This window comes from Morone saxatilis, unplaced genomic scaffold (assembly GCF_004916995.1).
Source record: "Morone saxatilis isolate NCDOM2014 unplaced genomic scaffold, NCSU_SB_2.0 Contig20, whole genome shotgun sequence".
NCBI classification, from domain to species: Eukaryota; Metazoa; Chordata; class Actinopteri; family Moronidae; genus Morone; species Morone saxatilis.
Window position 1 is genome coordinate 15,066,688 of NW_023339763.1, and position 14,787 is coordinate 15,081,474.

Here is a 14,787-nt window from a genome sequence, read left to right on the forward strand (position 1 = left end):
ATTCTACACAGTTGATGCTCACATTTTATAAAGCAGGTCACGTCCTGTTCTTGTACTTATGAGTGACGCTATGACACTTTCCCCTGCAAGTGATCAGTAAAGTTTATCTCATGTTTTACAGATTGTGGCTAGTAGTAGTATACCTATCATGCTTATAGACATAGTGTGACTGGTATAACCGACACAATCAAAAGGGTCACTTTGAAAAAACAAAACAACGTTAAAAAGTTTTCTTAATCCATCATTTTTAAATATTTGCTACCATCCAAATGTTTGCGAATATGGGTTTTATTTTGAAGGCGCCCTCCGGAAACGCTGCATCCTACCGCGCGCTCTTGGCTCCGCTGTTATGGAAACGGGAGTGGGCGGAGCCAACTGGTGCCATTCGACTCCGGGTTTGATGCAGAGATGAAGTCCTCGGTGGCCAGCGCACTGTAGTCAGTCCTCCGAGGTACTTTAGCGCTCAACTTTTAATATCCGCTGTGCGACCAGTCCGCTGACCCGTCCGGACAACAAACTAGACATTTCCTCTCAATTCCAGTCTAATTCTGCCTCTTAATTCAGGCCAGGCGAGACGTGTCGCGCAACATCCCCACCACCACCACCCCCTCTGCAACCAAATAGTCTGGTGCTTCAGTGAGAGGAGAAAGGACAACAAAACACACTTCGGCGGGTTGTTTTCCCGAACATGAAGAGGAGATGCGGGAGCAGGTATGAACCGACTGATGATGAGGATTATCTCTGCCACTAACACATATGCAGTGAGGTGCCCTGGTTGCGGATTCAGCCTGCTCGGTCATCGAGCTGAGGGGGAGAATTTGGGAGAAGTCGTGTGGAGCACAAAGAGCCTATTAGAGCCGGGGATACAACAAGTTTCAACCATGCACCTCCTGTGCTGACAGAGGACCGAGGTGGGAGAGGAGCTGTGGTTTGGTTTCCTGGCCAGACTTTTCACCACAACACAAAGTTGGACAATTGAGCGAAGTTTTCCAGTGTGTCGTTAAATAACACTCACTATTCAAGGAGCAGAGCTTTATATCCACCATCGACTCATATCTACACTCAGCCAAAGTGTATTTTTTCCCTCCTACTGCAGTGTTGTTTTTGACCACAGCGTTAGGCTCTCTGAACTGAAGTCCACTTTAAATGCGGACTGGTTTGCGGTCAGTGAGTGCACAGCCGAGCTGCCAGTGCCACTTGATTTTCAATTCAAGGCACAACAGAAGTGTTTTCTTTTTTGGCCATTTCGTAGCAACAGTATGGAGCTGACATGCAGGAGCATTGTCCTGCTGGGGGGCATCCTCCTGGCCTGGGCTCTTCTGGCTTCTGCAGAGGAAGGTGAGTGGGAGTTTTCCCCCTTCATGATGTCCTAGACTTGTTTTCTGTGGTTGCATGGCTGAGTGAGATGTACAATTTGTATTACATCCTGTCCCTTACCAAAAAGGAAGTGCAGTAAAACCACATGTATAATTTATTTAAAAAGCACGCAAGGCAAAAGGATCAGGCAAGAACTTAACCGAAATCTCAGGGGAATAATCATAGAAATATCATGGCAGGATGTGACTGCAATCTCTTACATTAGACACACTGTGTGTTCCAGGCCTAGTATTAATCCCATCCTGGAAGTGTTCGTGAAAATATGTTTCCCTCCCCTTTTTCTTCTATAATCTTATTTTGATGGGTTTCTTCCATGGTGTTGCCAAACACAAATATTGGTGTTGCCCTCCTGACATGTCCAGGAAGGCTATTTCTAAGAACCTAGCCACTATTAGTTTTTACTTTCAAGTCATCAAAAGGTTCCCAGGTGGCACCCTGGGGACCCTTAACCAGCTCACCCTAAAATCAATAAAACCTTCAGTGCATTGAGGCAAATACAGGGCCGGTGTGATTTCTGTGGGTTGATGTAGAGCTGTACATGAGGCATTTTAGCTTTGAGGGGGAAAAAAACCCCAACATTTTGTATTGAATACATAATCGGGATCATAATTTATATTAGTTTCTGGCGGCGTACTTGACATGAACAGGAAAATTATCCTGGATCAGCTTTGTGGACCCTGGAGGGACAAGCAAGACAGCCTTGAAATTATCTGCCTCAGTGTTAAAGAAAATGAGGGTTTTAAATTGTCTGGTTTTACAGGGGAGTATAGCTCAACATCATCAGCATAACAACAGGGCCAGTTTCTGGGTAATTTGCTTAATGCAGGGGTGAAAGACCGAGCCTCAGTGGCAGATCAGAATCAACTAGAAGGCAGGGTGTTTATTTATTTTTGATCTCATGCCATGTCTGTGTCTTTTTGTGACATTAATGGGGAAGTTTCGGAGCTGTGGAGGGAACTGAAACTGATTTGAGTTTGTTAAGAATGCTGCTGAGACAACTTTCTGTAAAACCGTTGATAGAAAAGGTCTTTGGAAATAATAGGCTTGTGTTTTACTGAGGATCAAAGGATCTCTACTGGGTTTCTTTAAGAGCTGTTGAACCACTGGGTTTGTTTTAAAGTGCGGTACTGCTGGGTAGGACGCATGCTGTTGTGTTCCTCTGAAGACTACTCTTTATTCTCCATCATGCTTTTTATGGTTGATACTATTTGTAGCCTTATACACAGCTGCTTAGGCTGATGTTGCTTAACTGAGGCTTAACTAGAATGTTTTCTAGATGCCACTTTCCCCTCGCTGGTTAGCGTCACAACAGTGCTCATATATGTTCATTAACAGCCTTTTCTCTGGCTATTTCCCAGCGAAAAATAAACATGCCATGAAAACAATGAGCTCTTTAACAATAAAACTTTCCCTCAAGCATGTTCATTCCAATCAGTGGTCACTGTAAACAGGAACAGCATGAACATGCATGACTTCACATACTCTGTGGCAGGAACATGAACCTGTCAACTGCCTCTGGTCTGAGACTGGACGCCATATCCGCTGGTACTGAAATGCCCTTCTCTTGTATGGGGGGGACTTACACAATATGGCTTTTACGCCACTGTACAAACACATGGCTGTAGCGTACAGTATGGGACATCACCCATGGTTTTCTGAGGGTTGTTTTGAAGCCTCGATCTGCCGCTTGTGCACACACACACACACACCCACCAAAAGAAGATGTTAAATTACCGCAGCTACTGAGAGTCTGAATTCTTGCGGAGAAGCCATTGTTGACTTTATATTTCAAAGGAGAAGTTTGGGATTTTCCCAGACACTTTAACATTCGGTCAGAGGTTTTTTTGCGACCACGGTTCTGTCCATTAAAGGAACTGTAGCTTCTTCTCCACAGCTGGGCCCTGACCTCTGATTCAACCCTTAGTTTCTCTCCGGAACTTAAGAGATGCTTAACCTCAGATCGGTGTTGTTGTCAGCGATGCCCAGCACGTCTTTGGTGGCAGAACCATGAAGAAAACCAAGAATAGTCCCAGTCGACTTGGCTCTGTTCCTAACTTACTAATGTTCTGTACGAGACGTTAGTTCCACACAGGTGCAGCGCAGGCTCGATGTGTAGGACGGTCATGTAGACAGGCTGAGGGGTCGTAGCGCCTTGTCGACTGACTCCAGAACATCTGTGTCTTGCCAAGTGTGAACAAGATGTCTGGTTTTCGTGTCTTGGGTAATGGCACGCTCCTCTGCCAGCACACTCTGGTTCGTCCTCCCCCTTGTTCTCCACCTAGTAGGGAATTCTGTAATGAACTGATGGGAGGGTAGATGAAGCTCACAGCTGCCAAATCTCTCCTCCTTTTCCAACTAAAGGATAAATGACTCACTTACACACACCACTTGCTCGCTCAGTGCATGGATCTCTCTTCATTCTGTCTCCAGGAAGATTAAAACACAGACCTCTTGATCAGATAATTACTTTGGCTGGAAATTAATAGCAAGCTTTGGGTGGAAATTAGTAACAAGGATGCACACAGATTGCCACATACACACAGTAAAAACTAACAGTCTTCCTCTGCCTGGCCTTGCATAAAAATGGATCATGTAAAGAGAAGTATAACCAAGGCCTTAAACTGAAAAGGCGTGAGCTTTTTGTCCAGTATTAATAATTCTCACTCATGTAACCCTACTGCAGAAACATATTTGACTTTATAAATGTAAGCTATAAATGTTCCTTATCCTCCCACACGCAGACTAAACCTATGAAGTACCCATTTTGTTTTCCTCCATGCCCCTCGATATTCCTTGCACATACAGTTCCTCTCTCTAACCAATGGCAGACGCAGCCAGTGACAAATGCACTGCAGTCTTATCCACCTGTTCAGGTCCAGAGCTTAAGAGATGCAAACTTGTCAGCACTCTAGACTCGTAGGACAATTTTACACCCAGGTGGGCGACATATTCAGTTCTGTTCTAATTTCCATGGCTTGAAGGCATTTTTTGAGAGCCAGCGCTACTGAATCACCTGTGTGGTCATCTGAGGTGTAACAGTTTTGTAGTCTTAATATCAATAGTCAAGTTTCCACCCAAATGGAGCGCAAACTTTCAAGTGAATTTCCAGAAAGTCGTCAAAAAAAAAGCGAATTAATGCATGTTTCTATCCACTACTGCTGTGCAACTGTTGGTGGCACAAATTCTCAAGAAGAGGGCGCAACAAGATGATGTTGTTACCTCCAAATGAACAAAAATGATGTGGAAAGACGTGATGGAAATATGGCATTTATGTTTGTTTTGTGTGTTATTTTGAGGAAGGTTATAGTCTCCTCATCCTCACCTCCACACAGATATAATGTTTCCATCTGTTGCAGTTTTTCCTCTCTCCAGTGGAGCGTAAAATGGTTTACAACATTTGTTTTTGTCAAATTTCCTGTATTTTGGGTTTTTTTATGCGCAAAATGAAAACGTACAGGAAAAACGGATGGGTTGAAATACTCTTATTGATATGCACCGTAAAGCTCTTGTTCTTGTCCGTGCAACTTGACTGTAAGTCAGTTGGAGTGGAGTAATAGCTTTGATTCTGCAGTTGATGTGTGCTTGTCTGCTGAAGATTTCTTCCAAGCAAAGGCAGTGTCTCTTTAGCAAAATTATTTATTTTTGGCTGGGAGGCTTGTACTTGCTGCTTATGTATTTTACAGCATTGTAAATCCTTCTACATCCTGGCAATGGGGAGTATATCTTCTGCAATATGGCATGTTACTGCAGCTGTTACCTCCTATTTACAAATCATCTTTTTACTTAGTGTGCAACAAGAGAATTCATCTGCCAGTGGCATTTGTTTAGTCGAAGCCTGTCTCGTTGGGGTGAAAAACACCGACAGCACTTTTCAAAATTTTTTGCTTCTGCTGATGGAAAGGGGTGAAGGAGTCATCCTGTCTCTTGAAAACTTTACACACAGCAGTGGTTTGCTCCATATCTCACGCTCCCAAAACCAAAGCAACCCTAAACAAAACAGTTGACTTTAACAGCTTTTTGTGTGCCGCTTGAAATGACACACGTGCAGCCTCCAGTCTGAACAATGAGCTCACACAGCTACAAGTAGATGCTCCGGCGGCCAAGTGGGAGTAATGAGATAACTGAGTAATAAATTCCCATTTCCATTAGAGTTACATGATTTAAAACATATTGTAAATTTAAAAAAATATATATCCCTATACATATTTGATTTGGGGGGGAAGAAATCATAAAAGTTGATAAATCGCCCTGCTTTAATTTGAGTGAGTTGACAAAGACGCCTAAAATGTTCCCACCAGCACCGGCTCACTGAACATTTTTGTGCAGTGCAGTTGATTGGTAGTCGCTGGGTGAAAGCAGTGAGGGGAAACCAATGCACATCTGTATATCTTGCCTTAAACAAATACAGCAACACTCACCAGTTGCTGATATCCAGGCAGCTAAAGAACATGTAACAGGCTTCGTCATATGGAATTAAACAAACATCCAAGGCTTATATTTATGTAACCTGCTGATAGACCGCTTTTAGGTGGAAGGCAAGATTTACATCAAGCCCCTAAAAATGTTAAAAGGGGGGGACTTTCCCTGCCTTTTTTTTCTTTTTACCCAATCTGTATTCTGTTTATTCTTTCACCTCCTGACTCCTCCGTGCCATAACCAGCATGATGAATAGCATAAATGCCTCTCAATCTAAACTAAAACTCAAAAGCAGAAAGGATGTTTTTATCTAAGAGGCCTTATTTGAGCCTCAACCCCTTCTTTCAGAGACATGTAGCCTTTTCTTTTGCTACTCTTTCCACGTCCTCTGTCTCCTTGATGTTTGACTGGTGCTATGCTGTTTTCTCTTGCTGACTGTCTCCCCTGCCGTGGAAATGTGGATCGTTTCCCAGAAATCCTTTTAAACGGAACCGATTTTTATAAGAAAGGGATTTGCATTTAAAGCAACCTCCCCCCTCTCTGAAAGCCTGTAGCCCATCATCCTCAGTACCTCAATCCGATGATTAGCTTCCTCAAGAGTTAAACAGGCATCCGAGTGCCACAAGTACTCTCAGTCCATGTCTCTGTCTCCCTCTCCCTTTTCCCCTCTCGTCGAGAAGGATGCATATGGCAGCAGGGAATTGCAGGTGGATGATAGTTTAGCTCGCTGAGAGGATACACCCCCAGCCCATACATCCATGTCAGGCATTCACTTTGGAGAGCCAGTCTGTCCTCCACCCACACGCTACTCGCTGAGAGTGGGACACAATGGGGACAGGCTGCAGCAGAGAGGGAATGAGGCCACAGCCTATCAGCCATAAGCACCAAGGAGAATGGCACTTTTAGAGGGATCGGGGGTTCTCTTTGAAGTGAGTCAAGGAGAGATGGGGAGACCGGCATGAGTCAACGAAATAGAAAGAGCAAGTGCAGAGAGGGCAAGGAGGGTGCAAGTATGTGCCCGTCTGCACACTGCATAATGAGCAAAGTAGGTATATTGCCTATTTGCATTCTGTAATCATACGCACCTGGGGCCAGATATGTGAGATATATGTGATGAGCTGAATATGCGATTATAACAAAGGGATTAAAGAGGCCTTTAATTAGAAGACAACAACTGAGAAGGAGCTATTTATCTCAGGTCCATCTTTCCCATTTGTGTTGCGCTCTAATCACTGCTGTTATTTGAAGCATACTGAGCATTGTGTTGGGAAAAAATCTTTTGTGATGCGTTTCTACGCTCCATTGTTGTCTTGCGCCTTGTGATGTTTCTGTCGTTACATTCAAAAATAGCGAAATCTTGCAGGGGGGAAAAAGCAACGTGAGGCTGGTGAGACGTCGGAGACTGGATGTGCAAGAATTGATTAAAAAAAAAAGCAACCTTGAAAAAAAAAAAAAATCTCAGCTTGAAGCATGCACCATCAGTAGACTTGATTCGATTTGAGTCTGGGATATTTTCCTCCCTGCGTCATAGGTTGACCTACATCTTCTGTTTGATATGACCGTTTTAAGTTTAAACGCAATTCACTTGGTTCGACAACAGCCTACAGAACACGTGCATGTGAGCTTCCACCTTCATGCCTGCACACGGCTTCAGCATGTCTCCCAGGGCCTGCTTTCATATGCCGCATGAACCAAGCGGGCTCTGCTATGTACAGCATAACAGAGACATTCCTGCGCTCTAGCTGCCCTCCTACAGCTTGCACACAGCTAAGAGCTTTAAGAGGGGAGTCATGCTCCAAAAGGAGTGGGTCAGTTCAGTTAGAAAAAGCATGAAACACCTTTTTTATTTTTTTTTTAGCAGCTTAGTGTTTTTAAGGAGTGCTGCACACCAAATTTGCCTTCCCTCATGTTCTTACATATCGCCACTGCTTCAGTGCTCAACCCTATACTGTCATGGAAGAAGAGTCATTGTTTTATTGAACATGATCCATTTTCTGAGACAATAGTGTAGTTCTGAAATTCAAAAACAGTTTGTAAACTACTGATTTCACTCTTCTCACTGTACTGAAAACATAATATGGCTGGCTGAGAAGGGAAATGATGCTCTTTGTACTCTAACAAATGGCCTTACATCTAGTCTATCTTTATTCTAGATATATCGGTCACCGCCACACAAACACCCGAGTTGCAGGCTTGTTGGAGCAATTCATACAGTGATGAAGAGAATTATCTCTGTGTTTCTGTTGTCGCTTGAATATGAAAAAGTGTGATGTGTCAGAATAAAAGAGATACATTCTCGCAGAGGGTCTTTTTTCTTGTATCTCAACTTAGATGTGTCAATCCTTAGATGGTTTATTTAGCTGGAGTCTGCACTGTTAGCTTCAAGCTGTCCACCTCCCACAGCAGATTAGTCACTGAAAGCTGTGTGTGTGCGTTTTTCTTCGGAGAGATTTTTTTTCTTCCCCAAAATGAATTGTAGATTCTGCTTTAGTAAAGGCTTTGATACAAACTCTGTTTCAAGTACAGCAGTAGACATTTTTGGGGCTCATTGAGAGTTCATTAGATGCATCACAGCAGTAGATGGAGCTCTGTGGGTTTTTCAAGCCGGATTTGAAATAAGATAGGTCACCCGTCACATATTGCTTTATAAATGTTCACATTTCTGTGCTTTTTCCCGTCTGACAAACTGGAGTTTTGGAGCTTTTGCTGCTGCAACTCTGTAGTATAACATATCATTTCAGCTCTGTAGATGAATGCACACATTGCAACACTTTGGAATAGATCCCTTTCTTTTGTATTTATGGTCAAATGACACAAGACACAAACATGCTAATGATTAATCTATTGTTACCTAACTGGCAAACTATCTGGTCTGGTTATTGAAAGACACAACAAACACGGGGGTGGCAGAGTCTCCTGCTGGTTAGGAAGATCATCCCAGATTTATCCACCCTGCAGGAGTGCCAGTCTATGACTGACCCCGACCGCAGGCCTCCCCGCGGACAGGGGAAGACAAGGAGAGGAATATCCTCTTCAGGGATTGAGAAAGTGTTTGAAAACAAGCACATAACTTGCACTTTCCCATGGTGCTTCTGCTGTGATGACACATAGCTCAGCTCAGCTCTCTGGCTTCACAGATGATTGGCTGCCTTCTATAAAGGAGATAGCAGCTTGAGGCTAGTTGGTTTGTAGAGGGCAGTTTTGACCACAGAGGGAGGATGTGTAATAGCTCCCAGGTAGAAAGCAGGAAAGTGTTTGTATAAAGTTGTCAGACTTGAATTTGGCTCACGAGGATCTTGAAGCTGTGTTTTAAAAAAAAAAAAAAGTGTAATTTTTCTTCCAAGATGATAGCTGATCTTTAATTTTTTTTCTGTCGCATAACAAACTGAAAATGTGTGACATTTGTCTGTTTGCAGTCGAGCGTGGAAATGTGGCGCTTTCTTCTGCCAACTCTGATCACAGGATCTAGACTGCTTGCTCTAATGTTGACTAGCACGTCACCCAGATGATGAATCAACGAGCTGAGGATATTTTCCCAATGTAAATTTCTTTTCTAAGTAGTGTGGCTTTGAGTTTTTGTGTAACTCATTTTCTCTTCTATGGCAGTTGTATAGACTTATGTAGCCTTTGACAGCAGCTAACAGAGTAAAACCTTTTACCAAAAGCATTCCTGTAAATAAACATTCCTCCATAGAAACTGTTTTTTAAAGACCCAAATGCTAAAATGTACTGTGCGGCACACATCTGTTTACCGAGGCACTTGCCTTTCAATCTTGCAGAATCAAGGTCTATGAAAAGAAGTGATACACGCTTTTAACCTCAGCGTGAGTTTTCGAGGTGCGACATGCTCACAAAGACAGACCTCCCTCGCACTGATGTGCGGAATTAGCTGACTAAACGTTTCTACCCTCGCTAGTGTAGTGTTGCGTCTCAAGATATATTTATGTTAATACTTGTACTTTGTCGTACATAATAGTAAATGGAGTATCTTTGGGTTTTAAACTTGTTCCGACAACAAAAACAAGGCATTTGAAGACGTCACCTTTGGGAAATTATAACAGAAATTTGTTTGTGTGAAGTTTTAAGAAACAAATCAATTATATAAAAAAAACAACCTGCAGATGAATCAGTAATGAAAATAATAATAATAAATCTGATCCGTCTATCCCAAAAAAAAACAATAGGTCACACACTACTGGCTGGTCTTTTTTCCAATTTTGGGATCATCTCCAGTGTTACACTATTTTTAATATAAAGCCGGCATGCCTTGCGGAAATGCAGAGGTTTTGAATACTGCAGTATGCCCTCCTAAAATATAATGATTTGATAAAAAAAAAAAATCTTTTTAACTTTTCTTTTGTAATTCATTCTTCCTCTTAAAGGAGTCTGTATCAGGACGCCACCAGGGAGTTGGTGTAGCCTGCAACAATGTTCTCAAGAAGCCTCTCAGTTTTTCAGAGTTGAGTTATTTTTGAAGAGGGCTTGAGAAAGTGGTGCCCATAATTGGAAGTAGCGGGAGGTGAATTCACTCAGTGGCAGATCAATATTCCAAAGATGCTGAAATATGCTCTAAAGCAAGGCAATTTAATCAATCATACTATATAAGAGATAGTGTGGGGGATTATGTTTCGTAAATGTGTCTACTTAGAATTGAATTAACAATTTAACCAGAAAAAAGAAGGGAGATTTCCCCCCCTTTCTTGCGTCCTGTTGGGAATTAAATGTTCAAATCTATTTCTTTTACTTCTTCTTGCCATCATTGGCCAGTTCTCGTACACAGATATCCAACAGCAAACACAGCCTATATTACCACTCTAATCTGTTGTCAAACAGCCATAAATGTCACCTCTCTGTAGATAATGTTCATTTTTCATCTCATGTGGTCTCTTTGGGGATATCTTTGGCCTCACGGCTATGTGAGTTTTGTTTGTCTGAGGAAAAAAAAAAGGCTGTTTGAGTCCAAGATGCACAAAGTGCTGTTCAGCCGTTAACACCACAGGTCAAAACTCATTACTTGTAGGCGGTGATATAAAAAGGCACAGAACCAAGTCGACGTCTCACATCCTCTTAACCTTAACCTCTCATTCAATGTGAGCCTGCAAACTTTTTATACCACTGCTATTAAGTAAATATTCACTTTCAACTTGTGTGACTTGAATAATGCAATAGTGTTTCCTTCCACTTTACCACAATTAATTAAAAGGTAATGGAAATGAATCATAGATGAAATGCTTCTACCTGTATTCATCAACATTCATTTTGTGTTTCACCACCAGAGTGAAGCTTTTTGTTAAATCCTCTCCTCTGCTATGACACACAGATAGATTTGTATTTAACACTCAGCAAGAATTAGAAAAGATTAAAAAGGTGATTTGCCTGAGGCTCAGAACATATATACAGCTGAACAACAAGTTGAAATCAAAAATGATTTCACTGTCGTAGTGAAATTATTATTAGCTCAGGGAGGAGAAGTCTTCTGACCTCTCATACATGCGGCCCAGTGTGAACTCTGAGACTGATGGGAGGAAAGCACGCAGGAAAAGATTAATGTAAGGACTCTGTCCAGCGAATCTCTGATTATCGTGTAAACTTAAACCAAAACATTCAGAGGTCAGGTGTCTGTAATGCACTGCACTTAATCCTCAGTGCTTTGGGTCAGTCACTTTCTTTCACGGCAGTGCATCTTTTTGGTTTCTGTCCAGTATGAAGCTTCCTCTCTAACTAGGTCACATCCTGTCCTGGGACAAGAGACCAACCACAACACCTATTGATATGCGTCCCGACAGAGAAGAAAGAAAAACGTGTCAAGCATTAACACCTTTTCTTCATCTCACCTACGCTACTTTGATCTCACTTCTCCATGACACGTACTTTAAGTAACTGAGCTCATCCGCACGTGCCACAGGAGGTTTTTGTTATACAGTAAACAAGGAGTTAAACATCCCACCAGACCAGGAGACAGGAAGTGGACAGGAACTACAGGAAGCTGAGGTCTAATCTCACTAGACACAACTCTGTCTCACACACACAAACACACACATTCAGTGCAAGTTTTCATGTTCACGTGCACTCACAAAAACAATGCTGGGAAGCTCACACATGAAGGATTCTTTCCTTTTCATTTGCATTCTTCGTGTGCACTATGGTAGATAACCCAAGTGCCAAGGACGTCCAAAATGAGCATTTTTAAAGATTAACCAACGATATGCTTTGTAAGATGTGGTCAATGATACCTGGAGGACATTCACTCCTGCGATATAATGAATGTGATCATCTGCTGCCAAGAACTTATTTGAATACTGAAAAAACAAACTTCAGTGATTTTTCTAGTAGCAGCTGTAATCCATCAAACTAATCTTAATACAGACAACCCCATTTTACCTATAGTTAGCCATGTATGGAAATAGGCCTCACTTGGAAACACCTGCAAATGTTAATACAGAGACATAAGTAGTAAATATTAACGATTTAAAAAAATTAATAGTTTAACATTTTGGGAAGTACATTTGTTTAATACCAAGTTAGAGAATACCACTCTCATAAATGATTAATATAACGCTACAGCCAGCAGCTGGTAAGCTTAGCATAGCACAAAAACTAGAACAGGAAACAGCCAGCCCAACTCTGTCCAAGGGTATCAGAATTCTTTCCGGTAGCACAGATTTAACAAACAAGATGTAACATGTTAATTAGCAAGCTTTAAAGCTTCTGGTAGGAGATTTTTCTCACTTTTAAAAAAAAAAAAATCTTTGGCCAGACAAGGGCTCACTCTGTCCAGTATTTATGCTAAGCTAAATTAGCCATACAGACATGAGAGTGGTACGTTCTCATCTAACTCTTGCCAAGAATGCAAATAAGCGTATTTCCCCAAAATGTTGAACTGTTGCTTTAATTTAAATGTGAAACATGGAGGTATGAAATCGCCAGAGGCACCAGAACATCCCGTAAGTATGTCTGATTTCAGGGTATTGGATTTGCTCAATTTAAAACATGTGCTAGCAGTATTCCCTGAATACTAGAGGACAATAATTCTCCCATCTAGAAATTACTTCACTTCTGCAAGAAACAGGACAAACTTTCATATACAGCCTGGAACTGAGCAGCTTTAAGTCCCAAACCACCAAACCATTGTTACGCAATTCATGACTTATTTATTTTTTGTGTATTTTTGTATTCATTAATTACTTCATGAAAATAAAACAATATAATAATTAAGCTACACATCTCGATGAACGTAGCTGCAGTACTGGTAAACACACTGATAAGCCCATGTAGTTTTTATACATTATGTGTAAATCCCAAACCTTCTACCATCTCTACCCCTTCTTAAATTCCTTTCATTATCCCTGTTCTTCCCCTCTGCCTCTATTTCTCTGGTGTATGAGGGTAATTGGCACTCTGTTTCTTTAATTAAAATGAGGTCTAATTGTAGCCGAAGCAGGGCAAATGTTCATAGGCCTATAATTTCCCTATCACACTCCAGAGCCACAGAGAAAGTGGAAAATAGGGAGGGAAAGAGCACACAGCGAAGAATGACCGCAAAAGTGCAGAATTGTAAATGCGTTTCAAAGAAAAATGGGTCCTGCTCTCGATTTTGAGGTCAGTTGTCCAAAGCCTGAAGACAGCTGTATAGAAAATGAGGGTGTAATATTTGCCGTATGGCCCCCCCTTTGTAATAAATACAGGGTCGAGTTTTACATTTCAAAAGAAAACCGTGTAGAACACCCTCTATTGTTGTCTGCCTTTCATGCAGCAAACTTAATACCTTTCCTTTGCCTGTGTTTTTCTGACATGGTTTGATGATTAAAATAAAAACTATACCATCACTAATACTGATATTTCTCAACCCAGCTACTTCAGACCTGCCTCTCAGTGTCTTTACTTGGGAAAAAATTGGCTAGCAATGTCTATTCGTTATATATTTAACACACAGCATTTTCCATCATTTTAATTCCAAGGCTCAGTCCCGGTCTTCTTGCCAGTGCCAGTGTCAGTTTAGACTTCTCCAGTGTCTCCTAATGTTGACGATTATACTGTAATTACTGTACAATTGTTTGTTTTGGGTGTTAAATACAGCCAGATGACGAATTTTCATTGTTCCTACATTTTTCTAGCACTGGGGGTAATTTTCCGGCGGTGGGTGGCCGCCACTGTTGTAAGAATGGAAGGGAAACGCCAGCTTCCTCTAACAGGGCTTAAGTCTGAGTCTACTTCAGTGAAAGGCAAGGCCGTGCATGCACATAATAGAAACACTCACGCATCCTGTCTCATAAACCTTAATGATAGAGCACGATAAACAGTGATTATCATGCCTCTGTGTGTGTGTGGGGGGGGGAGGCTGTTTCTTTTCCACTCCTTCAACAAAATCTCCATATGAAACAGAGGCAGGTGTGCATATGAAAGGTGGCGACGGGGCAGTCTCCAAACAGGAGCCTGAGTATTATGAAGGTGTTTTTTTTAAATTATGCTGGAGTGAACTCAAGCTAGACTAAATGCGGGGAAAGCACCTTCCTGAACTTTGTCATCCAATTATCCTCTTCATTCACCTCTCTCCTCTTTTTTTTTCCTCTGCTCTCTGCAGACTTTTCTTTCTTCCTCTTTATCGCCTCAGATTGTTGTTATAAAGCTGGTGGGCTTCTTAAGAAGTGAAAAAGGGGGAGAAGCATGTGTTTCTTTACAGGGAATTTGCATAGAGAGAGTAAAAATAAGTAGATTGTAAAAAACAAAGCAAAGTAATACAGGGGGAGAAGCCATTGATTAAAAGTCACATTTACCTCTCAGTGTGAGAGAATGATGAACCTGCTGCATATGCAGCCCGGAGAATTAGAGATGTCAAGTCATTGCTTTCATATGCTGTGCATGAGACGGGTCACCCAGACGATGGAAATGAGAAAATGACACTGAGGGGGAATGTAATAAGAAAGATTTAAGTAATTTGGCAGTACGACTGAAAAGGGGATACATTTTGTATTTGTGTGCGCGTGTGTGTGTGTG

General features: G+C 41.8%; 1 protein-coding gene across 1 annotated transcript in view; it reads left to right on the forward strand.

Moving 5' to 3' along the window:
- Positions 1 to 395: 395 nt before the first annotated feature.
- The window catches only part of ephb4a (eph receptor B4a), a 33,461-nt gene continuing 19,069 nt past the window's right edge, over positions 396 to 14,787 (forward strand). Inside the window, exon 1 of the mRNA XM_035666644.1 lies at positions 396 to 1,338. Coding sequence (XP_035522537.1) covers positions 1,260 to 1,338 — 79 coding nt within the window. The 5' untranslated portion in view covers positions 396 to 1,259. The remainder of the gene's footprint in view (positions 1,339 to 14,787) is intronic.